The 18,720-nt window shown below is 38.1% G+C and overlaps 1 protein-coding gene across 6 annotated transcripts in view; it reads right to left on the bottom strand.

The window, feature by feature from the left end:
• The window catches only part of BNC2 (basonuclin zinc finger protein 2), a 341,698-nt gene that overhangs the window by 90,820 nt on the left and 232,158 nt on the right, over positions 1 to 18,720 (bottom strand). For 5 of the 6 annotated variants that reach the window (XM_062608994.1, XM_062608998.1, XM_062608999.1 and 2 more), the window contains one exon: positions 7,003 to 7,238. In XM_062608994.1, the coding sequence (XP_062464978.1) occupies positions 7,003 to 7,238 (236 nt within the window). Of the gene's footprint in view, positions 1 to 7,002; positions 7,239 to 7,859; positions 8,015 to 18,720 lie in introns of those variants that run through there. The other variant, XM_062608997.1, reaches the window with a different exon arrangement.

Raw genomic sequence — 18,720 nt, 5'->3', positions numbered from 1 at the left:
TTAGTGTTCAGCAGTCAAAAATGTTTGCCTTTAAAAAAGCCATTTTTGCATTTCTGAGCCATGTGAAACACTGTGGTTATAAAGGCTGACTATTTCATAGTAGTCATTAAGAACCAGCAGCATGTATACTGCTGTTGATCACCAGGGCTTATACAGCCCTCTGCTTCATTACCCTTGCAAGATGCAAGACACAGAGCAGCAATAGCACGGCTCTCCAGCTGCACATATTCCGGAAATCCAAATGATGTTTTCATGTCACTGAGACATCTGCTGTCATGAAACTTGTGCTGGTGGCATTCAGAAGTGCCATCAAACTCTTTGGACATTACTTTTATTCTTTCTCAGTTCAAGTGCTAATGGTTATGATAGAGTCATGTAGCATTAGTGTGATTTGAAGTATTACTATTAGAGGTACAGCACCAAAAGCAGCAGGGAAATGTTAGGCAAGTTAGTGTAGATACAGAGAAAATCTGAAAGCACTTCACACTGTAGAACAAGTGGCACTACTTTGCTCAAACACACAATGCTTCCCTCTGGCCCAGCAGCTGGGCTTTGATTCCTATCTCCCTCTTCAGTCCTTAAAAGTTTATCTGAGCTTTTTCCACTTTCTGTTTACAGATAGGATAGTTACTCCTAGCTTAGTACGGCTAAGGTGAATACAAAAGAGCAAGGGGCATAGCAGAGAATCTCTGTTCCAGAGGAGTGCAGGGGAGTCATGTTAAACTGACTCATATGGGAAAAGAGAAACTCTCATACGTGATCACAGCTGCAAATATGAGCATGCAGTGATGCTGTGGTAGGAACGGAAAACTCAGGAGATGCACACATCGTGTAACAGATACTTTTCATCTGTGCTAAAGAGGCAAAATCAGAGGAGAGGCAGTGAAACTGAGGTGAGGCTGAAGAAGATAAGCAATAAAGAAGAGGGCGGGGGGGGGGGGGAAGAGAATGGGAGGCAATGACAACAGGATGAGTAAGTTGGAGTGGAAAGAGAGGGAGGAGGGAACAGACAGGCACAGAAAACAAGAAATAGGCCGGGCATATACTAGAGAGGCCCAGATTTAAATCCCATCTGTACTAGGAGAGTAGAAGTCTGGATAGCTGTTTCCCAGCTTTGAGCCTTTGATTGCTCTGAGGATCACTGTTGAAAAATACTACTGGAACAAAAGAACACATGATAGTGTTAACAGTAATTACAGGGGTAAAAAAACCCACAAGACAGACATGTATCTACAAAGCTGAAAAAAGTAAATCAAGCGTGTAAAAGGGTGACTCTCTCCTCATTATCAAGTAATTAAATGTGGGCGGCAGTTATTATGGGAAATATAAGCTTGCATGTGAAACACTTTGGTTGAATTTTGGCTTTGTTAAGAGTCTTTACCAGATAAACTTCTTAACCTTTAATCTGCATCAGTTTTACCGTACATTAAAATGCAGTAATACTCATAAAGCATATATGTAAAGATTGAGTGCCTGCTTCTTAAAATGCATGGAAATCCTCCAGTGTTCAGAGCTAAAGTGGAAAGTATTAATTAAGAGATTGACAAACAGACCAATGAAGAATGAGGAGTAGTATCAATTAAATAAATGCATAACCTTCATACAAAAGCCATTTTTAGTGTATTAATGGTGCATAGCTGTCATCAAACTTTTGCTGGGTTGCAAGGCTAACCTTTTTTTCCCCATCCATATAATAATTTGATTGCCTGTTTCTCTCAGTTTTCTTTATCATGTAGCATACCACCACTTTACAGGTCTTATTTTATGAAAGGAAAAAAACAGTAAATCAACTGGTGGTACTTGGGGAAAAGACTGACAGAAACGTCACGTCTTGTGGTTATAGATGGGAGACCGAAAGTTTGCTATGATCACTACCATGACCTGACACTACTTGTCTACCTTGGAAAAGCTGATATCCTCAGAGCTGATGTTTGTTTTTTTCTTTCTGATGTTGCATACATTTAAGCAATGGAGGTTGTTTGACAAGCTTAAATAGCCCTTGCACTTGGGCTCCGTAGTAAAAGTTTAAAGACCTTAAAAAGAGGCAAATGAATACAGACGGGAAAGGTAAGACTCTAAAGTCTCTAAAAGAGGTCAGATAGCAACAGAACCCATGCTTTTCTGAAATACTCCACAGACAGGCCAATGTTGGGCAATATTTAAGAACAATAAAGTAATTTCTATCTGTGCATATGGCTAATATTTCACCTGCTTAGAGAGGATGAGGTGCTAAGGGATTACTCAGAGAAAGAACAGAAAAGAAATTAAGAATGGTATCATTAAAGACGCTCAAATTTACCTCTTTGGTCTCTCCCCAAATCTCTTGACCCAATCCGCTTTTACACTAAGGCAATACAACTATTTGATCACAAAACAGCTGAAAAAGTGTAAAGCTGTTACTCAAAACATTGAATTATTATTTGCAAAGAGTCAGTTTATGGCCTCTAAGTTGTGGTCACTTATGTCTTCTGCAGCTGGACCAGTGTAAAAGCTGAATGCTTCAGCTGTTGACTGCTCATGGTATAATTGCTTTCTAACCCTTTCCTCTCAGATTAATCAGTTTAGCATGTTTAACAGGAGGATTTTTCTAACCTGGCTTGTTTAGAGACAGCTTGGCTAGGGAGAAATTACACATGTAGTTGAACTTGCAAATGGGTGTGGTATTCTTCAGCGGCAGAGCAAACGAGAACAGCTGGCAAAGTTACCTCTTCACTCTGCTTACCTGGAATCTAACCAGCACTGGAGACTTACTTACAGTTAAGCTGTTCTTTACAGCAGAAGTAACTTCACACAAATCAATAGAGCCACTAATACATCTCTTTGAGTAGCAGGTGCAGAATCTAACCCACACCAGCTACTGTTGTTGACAGAATAATACCTTGCCATGCAAAGACAGCTGTTACATTGGCTGTTCCCATAAAGAAAACCTACAGGCTCAACAACAGCTCCACAGAAAAACATTAACTTAGTTCCTTGAGATAGGTACAGATAAACCAGATAAACTGAAGTGCTCTGGACGTCCATAAGGGAAACACTGTCCAGGAAGTTTCTCTATGCAGTAAAGCTATTCTGAGGATCTCTTCTACAGATGAGAGGACAATTCCTCCTCTAAAACATTAATCCTGTGAGCAATTTGATAAGGCTGATGACCAAATTGTCACTCACTCACATTTCAGAAATAAGTACTTATTCACCAGAAATTAGATTTATTGCAAAGACGCTAGATAAAGCTTGCCAGGTCTTAATGCCTTTCAGCCATTACTGGCAATGTTGTGACTGTGCCCAAATATGAAAGGTATTTTGTCACTTTACCTCCACTGATTTCGGGCTCCTTTGCTTCATATGCTCCATGAAATGTATTCACTGAATAAAGCAACAAATACTGCATTTTTCTCTGCCCACTGCTATTTAATCTGCTATGTAGAAACATTATTAATCAAAAGGAGGGTGCTACAAACAAGCCCATCCACATTGAAGCACTAATACACAACTAGACAGAGCCACTGGTTTTCTCTTGTTTCTCGAGTGGCGCAGAGGTTTTTCTCAAAAATTACTGAGATAAAGTTATTTTGTGGGAAAAAGGGTTTCATTATGCATCTTGAAGAGAAAAGAAAATTCCAGCCAATACTAAAATAATCAATATTGAGTGGATGTATCTACCCTAAAATTCCCCACACACACACTCTGCTCTCATAAATATCTGCAGTGCTATCAGCTCTGGAGCCTCAACACAAGAGGAATGTGGACCTGCTCAAGCAAGTCCAAAGGAGGGCTATGAAGACGATCAGGGGATGGGAGCATCTCTCCTATGAAGAGAGGTTGAGAGAGTTAGCATTGTTCAGCCTGGAGAAGCGAAGGCTCAGGGGAGACCTTATAGCAGCTTCCAGTACCTAAGGGGGGTACTGCCACAACCCTGGAGGTCTTCAATGCCAGGGGCTTTGAGCAACCTGGTTTAGTAGAAGGTGTCCCTGCCCATTGCAGGGGCGTTAGAACTAGATCTTTAAGGTCCTTTCCAACCATAAGCGTTCTATTATTCCATAGTTCTGTGATCAAGTTACAAGTTTAAAACATTAATTTTATTAGAGACAAACAAGCTAGTTTATTGTTTACATTTCTCTAACTGCAGCATTATAGCAAATTTAAACATTTTCCTAGATATATATATGTGTGTATATTATATACTGTATCTTATATACTATATGTATTAATGCATGGTAAACTCTCTAGCATTGACTGGACTAGGTTATAACTTAGACAGGTTTGCACAGATCAGTTAAAAAGAACTGTACTTCCAGACTGAGAGTCTGATCTTCCTGAATTCACGGTGTGACTGCCTACCAATGATCCCAGAGCTCTGCAATATTCTGGGCAATTTCTTTTAGTTCTTGATACTTTTGTTTCTTATATAAAACACTCATGACATTTAACTGGAAACTTTTTGTATGGAAAAGCTGAGTTTGAAAACACCAAGTCTGTGAAGAGTTCTAATTCTATGATGAGCATCATCAAACAACAACTTTTGCTCAAAGGAGACACTACCCATAGTTCTCATCTGTATGCACTTTTATTATGCTAATGCTACCACAAATTTCTTTTCAAATTTCCCTTTATGCCCCTTTTCTCCTTTTTATCAGATAGTTGCAATAGAGTTACTTTTTAAAAAAGACTTTTTTGTTATCATAGATTTGATTAATTTTCCTAAGATTTCATGTGTATTTTACTAAGCAGTTTCCCTTTCTGAGCTTCCTAGCTTTAATGGAAACAAAATGCATCTTTTGCCCAGAGAGTTTCTGGAATCTCCATCCTTGGAGCTATTCAAAAGCTGACTGAACATGGTCTGGGCAATTAGGTCTAGGTGTCCCTGCCTGAGCAGGGGAGTTGAATAAGATGACCTCCCTTCCAAACTTGACCAGTCTGTGATTCTTTAAAATTGGAGAGCTAAACTAACAGCCAGGTTCAACTACACATATCGTAAGTCTTCATCCACCTACTAACACAATCCACAGCCAAGTGCTAACCAAGTCAATATGTGGCAAGGCTGTAAAGCCTGCCCTTATATTGATAATTGTTCTCCTTTAACTGACATAATATTCAATATACTGTTGTTGAATGTAGCAATGGTAAAATTAATGCCTTGAGGGCTACAATGTGATTGAGTTTTAGATAAACTGAACTCTGACCTACTAGTGTATTATAGGCCTTTACACCACTCAGACGCGTAGGTCACAATCTCACTCTATATAAACCTCTATGTAATTATATTACAAGCTATTCTTGTATATATTAAGATCATTCCAATAGATAATTAAAAAAAAAAATATCAATATGAACCTGATTCTATGACTTTTAAAACAAGAAAACTACTGATTTCAATCAGTCTTGTCTGTAAGGAACATTGAATTATATTCTAAACCACTGTATTTATATTCTAAACTTGCAGTATATTACGACTAACTATAAATTGTATTTAGTAAATCTCAAGTTTCTAATGTTATGTCTTGGAAAGGATGCATTTTTTTTTTTTACGTGTATTCCTTTGCAAATCATATTTCTTCAGCCTTCCTGATCAGTAGCATTCAAAATCCAGAATCTAAAATATGACGCAACATGCACAAATTTCCATTACAGTAAGTATCTCTACAGATATCTATTATGTATCTATCTAAAGTATATCTAATATCTAATATCTGTAAATACAGATCCACACATAGGTATTGTACAAACATCTATAGATATCTATTTTATAAATATCATAGAAATACTTGACTGTAAGTTTTAGACTGCTAATGCAAAATGAATTCTACTGTATTTGAACTTATGAAACATTTAGCTTTAACAAAATAAATGCTTGACAATGCTGAAACAATTAAAGAGATCCATTCTTTAGATATCCCTATAACAGGTTCTCATTATTAAAGTAATAGCCTTTTTATTACTCTTTCTCTAGGACTCTTCTACAATTCAGTATACTTTTCTGTGAAAACCTATGTACAGAGCATTTAAGAAAATATAAGAACACAGCATATGAAGGTTTCCATAGAATTACATAAGGATAATTTACTTTCACACAAAGGACAGAAAATCAAAGAGGAATTTAAAAATACAGTCAGGATTCCACAGAGCAGGGATAAGGATTCCCATATGCCAAGAATGCTATCATCCCTAAGAAAGTAAAGAAATAAATCAGAAACTAGAATTTTCAAAGCTTTTCAGGTGTATCTGCTTCAATAACTGTATGACTTCTATATAATGCAGAGCTCCTGAAAAGTCAGCAGCAATTAGGAAAATTCATAAGCATGTAGTATTAGATTCCGAATCAGAAATAGTCTTATACAATGTAATAATTCACTTTAGAACCCAACAGATTATGAAATACTTCAGATAAGCAACCATAGATATTCATGAGCACACTCATGAAGCAAGCCTGTCCATTTTTTACTTACTTTATGTTTTGTTTGCTTACCTTATCTTAACCAATCTGCATGTAACACTTTATTTAAAGCTACCTTTTTAAAATGGCTTTATAAACATGATTTTCCCATTTATACATTACAATGTAAGGATACTTCTCAATACAACCATGATCACAACCCCCATTTCATTTACATCTTATTAGACATCTTGCTAAAAAAAGGAAAGAGAAGATGAAGGAGCTGCTGGCTTGGATCTTCGTTTCTTAAGTCAAACAGTAGCTCTTGAAAACTTGCTAGTTGCTTTTGATGACCAAAGCAGTCTTGCAGCTAGCTAACCTTATTATTTTCAGTATTTAAGCTATTTCCTACAAGAACCATAAGCAAATACAAATAAATACTATGGTGTTTTATTTTTGTTTAGCTTAGGAAAAATTTAATATTTTATGTTGTCAACACCATCATTAGTTGTCACATGCCACACTAAGTTTATTTCATATCCTTCTACCTCTTTGGGTGCATGGTCAGTATGTTTACACAAAATAAATTTGCATTAACTGGGTCTGGAAACATGCTTTGCTTTTTTTCCTACCTGAAGGATGTAGCCTCGAACATAGTCTCGAAGTGTCCAGCCTAAGCCATGTAGAATATGCAAAACCTCCTCTTGCTTCAGTACACTGAAGAGTCGGTCAAGTAGTATCTTCAGTCTTACAGGCACAGCCTGAGTACCGTAGAGCATCAGGCTGCTGATGTCAAACACAACGTTGGACTGCACAATCTCCACTTGGGTTGGGTGGTAGAGGTGCTGAGTACTAAGCTTGTCCAAGGCTGAAAGCAAAGAGGTTAAATGTAAGAGCAGAGCTAAAGGAAAGACAAGAAACTAATTCCAAAGAATTATCTAAACACATCAAATTTGCAGATGCATTTGTTTTCCAGAGAAATATCACCTGTAGGATTCATATAAGGAACCACAGAATGGTTTCACTTGGAAGGGACTTTTAAAAGTCATCTAGTCAACTCCCCCTGCAATGAACAGGGGTATTTTCAACTAGATGAGGTTGCTCATAGCCCCATTCAACTTGACCTTGAATATTTCCAGTGACAGATTATCTACAACATCTCTAGGCAGCCTGTTCCAGTGTTTCACCATCTACCCTCTTTTAATTTAAAACCATTACCGCTTTTCCTACCGCAACAGGCCCTACTGAAGTCTGTTCCCATCTTTCTTATAGGCCCCCTCTAAGTATTCAAAGGCTGCAGTAAGGCCTTCATGGAGCTTCTCATCTCCAAGCTGAATAACCTTAACTTTCTCAGCCTTTCCTTATTGGAGAGGTGTTCCATCCCTCTGATCACTTTTGTAGCTCTCCTCAGGATCTGCTCCAACAGGTCCATGTCTTTCCTGCGCTGAGGAAAGGATAACTGGATTCAGTATTCCAGGTGGGATCTCACCAGGGCAGAGTAGAGGGGCAGAATTACCTCCCTTGACCTGCTGGCCACACTTCCTTTGGTCCAGCCCAAGATACGTTTTGCTTTCTGGCCTGCAAATGCACTCTGCCAGCTCATGTTCAGCTTTTCAGGCACCAGTCCCTCCAAGTCCTTCACCACAGGGCCGCTCTCAATCCCTTCATCCCCCAACCTGCACTGATAACAAGGGTTGCCCCGACTCAGGTGCAGGATATTGCACTTGGCCTTTTTGAACCTCATGAACTTCACATGGGCCCACTTCTTGGTCTCTCTGAATGGCATCCCATCTCTCAGGCATGTCAACCACACCACTCAACTTGGTGTTATATGCACATTTGCTGCACTTGATGTCTACGTCATTGATAAAGATATTAAACAGTACTGGTCCCAGTATGGACCCCTGAGAGAAACCACATATCACTGCGTGATTCTTTTTCACAGACGCAGTCTGAAACAGTTCTAGTTTCCAAAGGTCACAGTTAACTCTAATTTCTACAGTAAAAAGGTGTTCAGGTGAACCCAAGAGACTACAATACTCATAAGATCATCAGAAATGACAACAATTTATGATTAACTGATGAACAATACTGAAGCTATGTAGAATTATTTGGACTGGTAAAGGTTTAAGACTTAATGTCTAAGGAAAAAAAGAAAAGAGATACACCCTAAACTCCACACTTTTAAGCATGTTAAAAATTAGTCTCCTGGTTTACCATAAATTCTGTCATGAATTTACTGCTACTTGAGCTGGCTATTTTGTTTTACCCTTCTGTGTAAATTTCATGTTATTCATTGTGACATGAATAATTTAGAGATGAGAGGAGGGGTGGTTTGCAGGGTGAAGGTAATTCTTATCCCCTTGTGATGTTAAATATGATGGAATTGCATATGGCATCACACACTTTACTGAGTATCAGTGTTTGAATTTAATTTTCTTTTCATTTTATGGACTATGTTGCAGCACCTAAGCTTCTCACTGCTATTTTAAACAAAAGTTTCTGAGCATTTGAAATGATTTTATAGGGACTTGTCCTCCTGTACTTTGGTTTATTCTTGGCTTATGGTCACTGGAGAGTTCATGTACTCTTGATAAATTGCTTTCTTATATCCAGAGCGCAAAGGCCCTTATCATTTACTTGCTGGCTTCATTCAACACATTTACTCCAAGGAATACTTTTTCAAAGAGTTCTGGTTTCCTCATACTTCATTTCTTTCAACTGATTGTCTGATCTTTCCTAATCTAGTGGTTAAGTCAACTTTGAATAAATAACTTTAAATATTAATTTAACATTCGGAAAAGATAAGGAATTGGCAAACCTATGGTCTGCAATCCTTTGTCTCTCCACAGGACATTCATACTGCAGGATGTGAAAGGTGGGATTTTTCTTCCAAAAGCTATTCTTCCAAAGTACTTTGACTACATAGGCTTCATGATGTTGGATGATTTATTTACACAGTCTAATGAATGGGGTTTGATTGCAGCTTAAACAGGTCAAACACTTTCCTACTTTTTTTTTTTACCCCCTTCAAGTGTGATTTTTTTTCTGACATGTTTATTTTGCTGCTACCGCAATAGATGTGTCATCAAAATACTCATCTAGAAAAGCCTAGAAAATTGATTTTGTCACTGTGCAGCTGCGCTGTGCTGTATGTGTGCTGACATGCTGACATGTATACATGTACCTGGGAAGGCAGAGCAACAATTTGGAAGGTGTAAAATGAAGTAAAATATTAGTTTTTTTTTAAATACTATTGCTCACAGTAAGAATTCTGCAAATAATATTGCTTTTAATAGATAGAACAGATCTTCTACCACACTATCAAAATAACTAAGCAGTTCTGGATCACCTTGAGCTTTCCACCTTCAGTCCTACAGAATGAGAAAAGTGTCTGAAGATGTTAACCGACTTCTCTAAGTTTACACAAATTCAGACCAGACTCAACACCTGAATTAATATTTTCTGAATATTCAATGCTTTTTAATCAGTGCATCATACTGTATTTCTAATATAATATATATCTTAATACTTGGTTTTGTTTCTCTTTACTTAAGAATAAACTCTATGCCTGCAATTTCTTCCAGCTAAAGAAGACCTGGCTTGCTGAGGATTTTTAAGGTTACGATTCTACTTTGGCCCAAGTCATAATGACTGTAAGACATCTTTATCTAAAGAGTATTGGGTGGATTATAAAACTAATATCTAGAATGAGATTACAAAACTCTGTGGACATTTACCCACTTCATGTAATGTGACAGCTCTGAGGATAATAGCTTTGGAAAAGCCAAGATAGAACAGAAGTGAAAAAAAAGAAATTAAAAAGGTCCTTTTAAATTACTAAGCACACTTTTTGACCAGCAGACAGAAATTTTCACAACATACCCTGTACTATTCCATTTATCTGCAACATTTGTTTTCAAGTAATATTACAGACATCCACTTCTCAAGACGTACACACAAATAAAAGATAGCCTGGTGTTGGCTTAACTTTCCAAGTGACAGTGAAATTACCTCCAATTTTGAGATACGCCTTCTTTTGCAAATTATTTAATAAACAAATAAGCAGTGGATTTTATCCTTTTGAAGTACAAGTCAGGATATGCACTAAAATCTGTAATTTATTATTCAAAGAAGCATATATTTTTGCATGGGTGTGTGAGAACATTTGCAAACTAAAGAGAGACCTCATGCTATGGACAGAAAAGAAAAAAGGCAAAAAGTTGTACATGAAGAAAAAGGAAATGCACTTGTACCCATAGGAGAAATAATAGTATGGTAAGCTTCTCAAATTCTTTCAGACCACTGACTGTTGAAACTCCTTGCACTTGGCTGGAGAATGAAACTTTTCACTGTGATTTGTAATTTATAAAAATTGTTTTGTATCTTTAGATTGCTAAGAAAATAGTTGACAGACAAAAGTTACTTTTGGTAGAACTTCTGACTTCTCTTCTGGTATCATTACTGAACTAAAGCTCGGGCTGTAAATGGATTCAAGATTCCATATATATTGTTAGACACGTACCTTTTCAAATAAGGGATAAGAGAAGAATCTAAATCTTGGTTGTTTTTTTTTTCTCTAAGGATAAGAGTTTTAACTTTAGCCTTGCTAAATCTCACAGTAGACAGTTGTATTCTGCTGTCCTGAATTGCCCATCTAATTTCATTTGAATAATGCATTCCTCACCACTTTCTCTTTTAAACTATTGGTTCAGTTTCTATAGGATAATGAACAATGCTGTGCTTCAGAGGTGAATACATTCAATGGTATCTGCAACAGTGTATGATTCTGTAAGTGTTTAGGAAGAATTCAGGATGAAACATGCTATATAGTAGAATGAGCTTTATCATACCTGAAAAATGACATAAATAGATGTGTCCTTATTAAGAAGATACCATAACTAAACATCCTAAACCACACATTAAAAGTCCCTTCCTGGTGGAGTATGAGGTATTAACTCACACTTCTTACACTTTCAGTAGCCTCAAAAGTTCAACCAGAAAAGTCTTAGCATGTTTGTGACTTTTTGGTTTTAACCTGCACAATCTTCTCCAAAAATGACGGAAATAGTCTCAGACGATTACACTAAGGCTGCCTTTAACAGCACCGCCCCAATAGTCTGATATTTTTTACCTCATGTGAGTGGAAAGCTATTCACTGATAGAAGAAGAGATCTAAAGGTTCTTAAAATCACATACTTTCTGAAGTAGTGAAAATTTTTGTGCAACAGCCTAAAAAGGCCCTTGTGTTTTACTATAAAAACCTAAAACTGGGTAGTATTTCTGTAGTGAATTCTAAATTTCAATTTTTTTCTCTCTTTTTTTTTTCTTTTCCCCCTCCGGAAATTTTAATTACTAACAGGGAGGGAGGGAGGGAAATGATGATAAAAAATTAGATGTTACAAAACATTGCCTTCAACACCCCAAGATTTCTAATTGGATAATTAGAACAGGAATCAGAAACTTTTCAGCAATGTTTTTCTTACCTAATTCTGAAGTATCAAGTATGCACCATAATAATGCAGATAATTTGATTATTTCAATTGAAGGGGACCTACAACTATCATCTAGTTCAACTGCCTGACCACTTCAGGGCTAGATCAACAATTAAAGCCTGTTATTAAGGGCACTGTCCTAATACCTCTTGAACACTGACAGGCTTGAACACCTCTCTAGGAAGCCCTTTCCAGTGTTTGATTACCATCTCGGTAAAGAAATGCTTCCTAATATCAAGCGTGAACCTCCGATGTTGCCTTATCCTCTTTTCACCTTCCTGAACATAAACAAAAACTTCTAGATTTTACAGAGACTCTGCTTAGGATAATCTGAATTACAAAGAGAATTTTGAAATTGCTGCAATATCAATCTTCATACTACAGCCTGAAGTATTCCTACCATGCAAAATTCCGGCAAAAAACTTTTGACATATTTATGAGAAATCGATGACCAAACTTTTATATCCTATTTGTGGTTTGTTGGGTTTTGAGGGGGGTGGTGGTGGTGGGGTTTAATATAATAAAATGGGGACGGGAAATCTACTTCACCATTTATAATTTACTGGAGTTTTGGGAAACTGTGTAATTCGAAGAAAATTAAGTGCAAAAGATAGTTAGTTTAAAATACGGCTCAAATACTTGTTCAATTTATCAAAAGGCAGAAAACAAAGACAAAATCTTTCATCTATATCTCTGTGGTCAGTTCATAGGCTCAGCTATGCAAACTTACTCACCAACCTTAGACTCCTTCCTTCCCAACATGCAGTGGACAAAGTCAACCAAATTAAAAGTCATGTTTCTGAGTGGATTCATTTTTTGATAAGCAAATGAAATATAAGTATGCAGTGATTAGTTTTGTACTTTTGAGGTCTCATATCATTTTTTGGATAGCTACAATAAAAGCATGACATTTTGCCTTTACAGAATATAAAATATTTTGAAATATCCTAGTTTTAATGCAATTGGAATTGTAAATACACATACCTTTTGCTAATGGCCTGATTCTAGATTAATATTTAGGTATCCTAGAGAGGGATGAAAAAGTCTAGTGGAACCCTTTTTCTCAGATGAACTGCCTGGCTGTATTTCTCAGACCACCATAAAGAAGAGTCAGTAAATCTCATTTCATTTCAATTTTAAATTTGGGCTCTGAAATAGTCCCAATCTAGATTTTCTGACATCCTCTTTAGCCAGTTCTCTAATTTACCAGGAAGGCATACAGTTGGAATGCATACACAAACACATGACAACACAGAATTTTATAAACATTATCATCTTTCCAGATTACTAGATTTGTTCAAGGGTCAATAGGAAAATGAAAAAGAAATTTTATGGAGTGTTTAGACAATAACAGAGAGCTTCCCAGACATTTTTTTAATCTAAGTGGGCTACTTCTGATAGCAAGAGAAACTGAAATTAGCAGACAGATTAAATATACGACATCATCATAAAAAGACTCCAAAATACTGCGGCAACAACAGCATGTTGAGTATGGTAAACCAGATACAGTATTAATAATGGCAATATGGAGCTTCACATTTCAGAGTTCAAGATTTTCTTCTTGCACCAAGTTTGCTGATGACATCAAGCTGTGTGATTGGTCAATATGCTGGAGAGAAGGAATGCCATCCAGAAGGACCTGGAGGGTGTCAAGAGGTGGGCCTGCATAAACAGCATAAAGTTCAACAAGGCCAAGTGCAAGGTCCTGCACCTAGGTCAGGGCAATTCCAAGCACAGACAGAGGCTGAGCAGAGAATGGATTGAGAGTAGCCCTGAGGAGAAGGACTTGGGGCTGTTGGTGGATGAGAAACTGTGCATGTGCCAGCTTCAGTGTGCGCTTGCAGCTCAGAAAGCCAACTGTATCCTGGGCTGCATCAAAAGGAGCGTGACCAGCAGGTTGAATGAGGTGATCCTGCCTCTCTACTCTGCTCTTGTGAGACCCCACCTGCAGTACTGTATTCAGCTGCGGTGCCTCCAAACAAGAGGGACATGGACCTGTTTGAGCAAGTCCAGAAGAGGGCCATGAAGATGTTCAGAGGGCTGGAGAACCTCCCCTGTGAAGAGCGTCTGAAAGACTTTGGCTTGTTCAGTCTGCAGAAGGCTCTGGGGAGACCTTAGAGCAGCTTTCAGTGCCTAAAGGGGGACTATATGAAATATGGAAATGGACTTTTCACAAGGGCATGTAGTGCTGTCACTACATGGGAGAATGGTTTTAAGCTGACAGAAGGGAGATTTAGACTGGACATTAGGAAGAAATTCTCTGTAAGGGTGGTGAGACACTGGCACAGGTTGCCTGCCCAGAAGCTGTGCCTGCCCCATCCCTGGAGGTGTTCAAGGGCTTTGAGCAACCTGATTTAGTGGACGGTGTCCCTGCCCATTGCAGGGGGATTCAAACTATGTAACTATATGATCTTTAAGGTCCCTTTCAACCCCAACTGTTCTATGATTCTTTTCATCAAGAACAGAAGGTAGCTCACGAATGACTAAAATGCTGGAAGGACAGGTAAACTGCTGCAGACATAAGAGGTGGCCCAGGCTAACCTTCCTCAGGTTGCACAGTTAATACCACGTGTAACATGGTGCAATGTGATGCATTTTGTATGTGGAAAAAATTGTTTTTCAAATATATAATGCTTAGAAGGTGACTAAGGACAAGAAAACTTGCCAGTGCCTATTGAATGTCTCACACATTTTCAGTGTACAAACTTACTCCATTCACCCTGGCATAAGTGCACAAAGCATGGGACATTTACATTTATATGGGTTGGTGAACATCCTGAATCAGTCTGGATATAAATTCCAGCTATGGCATCCTTTAGTGATCTCCGTTTCACTTCTATCTTCGTCCCTTCCACAACTTAAGCCAGATAGAAGAGAAATACTCACTAAGACACTGTGGGTTTCAAAAGATCATGAAAGGAAAGTAAGTCAGGCATATTCTAATTCACAGGCAAACTCAACTTTTCCTTCTGCCTTTTACTGTATTTAAGAACTAATAATGGAAACCATTTGCCAAATGCACTTAGTCTCTGACAGAGGGACACATGTGATCTTCTAATTTACAGCTTGCATGTACAGATGTTCACACTTAGTAAAAGGATTCTTAACAGCATTTTAAAATTAAACATGTGTTGATAATAGGTGTTTCAAACCCAAACAACACAGCAACTAAACTGATAAATGTCTTCATGCCTCACCATGCCTCCTGCTCTAACATTTTCATAACAGATCAAAAAAAACCAAAAAACAACAAACAACCCAGCACTTCAGTTGCATGTACACAAAATAAACGTTATTAAAAAAAAGTCTGAATTAAAACTTTCATTAAATCTTCTATGATCTGATTCCAAGTTGAAACATTTAGATTGCTACTAAGTTTATGTAGCCGAAAGCAGAACCACAGTTTGTTCACAGACGTTGCTTGCTGTCTGCAATTTTTTTTTCATCCCTCTACAAAACTTTGAACCCCATCCAGCTTTGACACACTGCCTCTTCAGTTAATAACTATCAAGTTTCCCCTTGTCTCCTGTCTACTTTTCTTTGAGGCAATTGCGCACTCAGCACCCCGAGATAATAACAGACATCTATAAGATAAAAGCAATGGCATTAATGTAATTGTCTGCCTTTCTCTCTTTAGCCTAATCTTTTTTTTTCCTTCAGTTTTGACTGCCTCTGTGACACCTGTTTTTGTCTCCTCTGATCCTACGACAGGTTTTCCGCTGACAAGGTTTTTGCCTGACAGAGATTCTGCCAGACAAGAACATAATAAAATATGAAGAGCTGCTTGTCAGAATTTCTGCCAATGCTCACATGAAATAAGGGGAAAAAAAAAATTATCCTGACTTTTCTTTTAAAGGGGCCCTGCACCGGTCGCTTCTGGCCTGTCAAGAAAACAGCCTTCCTGGCCAATTCCTGCAAGCCAAACAGGTGTTTTCTTTTATGTTGTCTTTCTATACAAAAGTCTTTTTCTTCAATAGTGGAAAACATGATTACAGATTAAAAGAGGGGGAAAAAAAAAACAACACCCAAACCAAAAAAACAAAGAGAACAAAAAAAGTGCCCCAAAATGCTTTCTCCTAAAAATGAAGGTTAGACCTAACTTTGCATACTGGTACCTTGTTAGTATGTTTTTAATTGAAATTTACTCCTTAAATACAGTGGTAGGCATTTTCTCCCTCCTCCTTATTGATAGCTAATGTGTTCAAAGGAACAAGCTGCAAATTATTTTCCTTCCATGTTCCTAGGAAAACAACTAGGCTACTAGACACTTCCTGCGTGGGCATATCACATGAGTGAAGACACCAGACTGCAGAGACCATGTTACGGAAAATGAGACAGAGCGTCTTCTCTTCTGTGGCCTGTGGATCTCGACATCCTCTCCATCTGTGCATTTGTGCCTATGTGAAAATGGATTTTAGCACTGATGACCACCCTGATGGAGAAACATGTTTAGATTAATAAGGTGAGCATCCCAACACACAGCTGCTTTTCTGTGTGTTCTTCGTGACAGCAGCTCTTGATCAGGCCATGGTTTCACTGCTCTGAGTGCACTAACTGGCTTTCATTGTGCTAACCAGCCTCCCTGGAAACCTCTGCCCTTCATTCTCAGCCCATGGGTCCAGAAGCCCCACTAAAGCTCAGGCCTAGACTTTCATTCCCTTCCTAAGGTACCTCACAGATGTAACTGTCTATAGCCCTGTCTTCTAGATGATCCTCAGATGGAAATTGCAGCCTGGTCTTGAGCTGTGTCTCTGGCCTCACTTTCTTTTGTTCCTGGCTGGAACTCCTGAGTAGACCCTTGACCTGACTCATTCCCTTGCAATACCTAACGTAGTCAAAAGACTCAGTTTATCAGCACTTGATTCTGTCTACTATGAACAGACCTCAAGGAACTATGCCCATGGTGCAGGCTTGGCCAGTGTTGGACTTGCCCTTGACTACTGGCTCAGACCTCTCTGTTGGGCAGCTCTGCTTTTGCTGTTCCTTGACACATGGATTGACAGTGTCATTGCTGAAACCTGCAATTTATAACAGAAGCCACTAAATTAATGTATCTCTTTCTATTAACTTTACTAGTCATCGATCTTCTAGCTTTCCTACCTCTTGTCTCCAAAGCCAAATGCCTCCTTTCTATTAGCCATTAACACCATATTAAAAATATTCTCTACCTTAATATGGGTAAGATAGGAGTTACTATGTCTTTTAATAGTCCTGAATACCATCTGGTTAACATACTATACACAGTGAGATAGAAGCATATTTGGGAGTCATGGACTGTGGTCTGGATTTGGAGGATTTCCATCTTAATCCAAATACACCTCAAATTCCATTAACTGTGTTTCACACAGTCACAGAAGTCTAGGTTGGAAAGAGTTTCTGCAGATTGTCTGGGGCAGCCTCCTACTGAAAGCAGAGCCTCAGATTAGGTTATCTCTGGTCCTGTCAAGCTGAGCCTTGATATTTACAATAGGGGAAATTCCACTCCTTCTCCAGGCAACCTATTCCATCTTTTATGAAGCCTTGAAAACTGTAATGAAAATACAGCAGGCACTGCCCACCTGTTAATATCATTCTGTTAGGATGGAGTACTGTGTTGTAGAGGCATTTCACAAAAGCAAGCCAAGACTGTGGTGGTGTTTCAATCTAGGGTGTAACTCTGCTTCAAGCCTGTGAAACACTCTCCCTCTTATGCTGAACCACATCTGCTTTTCCAGAAAACCTACTGTACTAAGGTTGCTGAAAGCAGTTCAGATGCTGGGAAGACTGGTTCATACAGCTAGTTCCACCACTCATAAACATCAGTCTTCCCCCCTCCCAGTTCACGTACTGTGACCATTTCACAAAGCTCCCGTTAAACATACTTCAGAAAAATTGACTCTAATCAATTATAGTATAATTAGAGAAGTCTCTGAGACTCGTTATACATTTCTTGTATTATGTTTTCTATCTCTAAAATCCAGATGGAATTGGGATAATAAAGTAACACTATTGTCTGCTAAATTAATCTGGTGCAAGTTTCCTCATAATGCTACAGCACAAATTGAAATTCTTCCTAGCAGCTAAAAAAAAATAAAATAAAAATTTATTCCACTGAATTTCACATTTGTAAAACAGAAAGCTGAGGTAAGGTTACCCAAGGTATTATTGCTACTTTGTAAAATTTGAAAGCAATATGAATTTTTTATTCTTGCAGTCAAATCTAATTTTAACCTTCTGAAGCTATGTGGAATGGAGTGGTAGGGTTTGTTTCATTTAGAGCTCTCAATTTGTGTTCTGCTTAACCTACTGAACTCTAGTTAATTAAGTTGTTCCTATAAACAATTAAGCTTCTTGTAGGATCATTAAGAAGATATAAAAGTTTATGATATAATAAAGTGTAATAAAATGATAAAGTGGTTAGTACATCATAGCAATTCATGTGCAGAAGCATAGGTGTTAAAAGAGACAAGTGAGCAGGTACTGTTGCCTTAACGCCCTAGAGAATTGTAGATGCGTGTTGCAGAAGTCCACCACTGCTGCCCCACAAATCCATTAGTGATGTACATTCTCAGTTCCCATAGAATTTAACCTATTCATCTGTGAATCAAGCAATGTGCACCAGACACTCCTGTGCTCCTCTCTGAAGCTATGCCATGTAATGAACTTCATATCACCACACTTAAGGGGGCAAGAGCAATGACTGCCTGTCAAAAAAGCAGCCTCTACCATGACTGGAAAGAGGAATTCCAAGTGCTAATTAAAAAAAATAATAATTTTTATTGCCTTTGCTCCATCATGCACATAGCAAGCCTATTTTTTTCCCTACTAAATTCTTTCCTTAACATGAAAGGGTAAGACGTCATTGCCCAAGACATC

This window comes from Pezoporus occidentalis, unplaced genomic scaffold (genome assembly GCF_034315485.1).
Source record: "Pezoporus occidentalis ecotype Australia unplaced genomic scaffold, CSIRO_AGI_Poc_V1 ctg133, whole genome shotgun sequence".
In the NCBI taxonomy this organism is placed as follows: Eukaryota; Metazoa; Chordata; class Aves; order Psittaciformes; family Psittacidae; genus Pezoporus; species Pezoporus occidentalis.
Note: the sequence above shows the minus strand (reverse complement) of the source record. Positions and strands in the feature narration are given on the sequence as shown.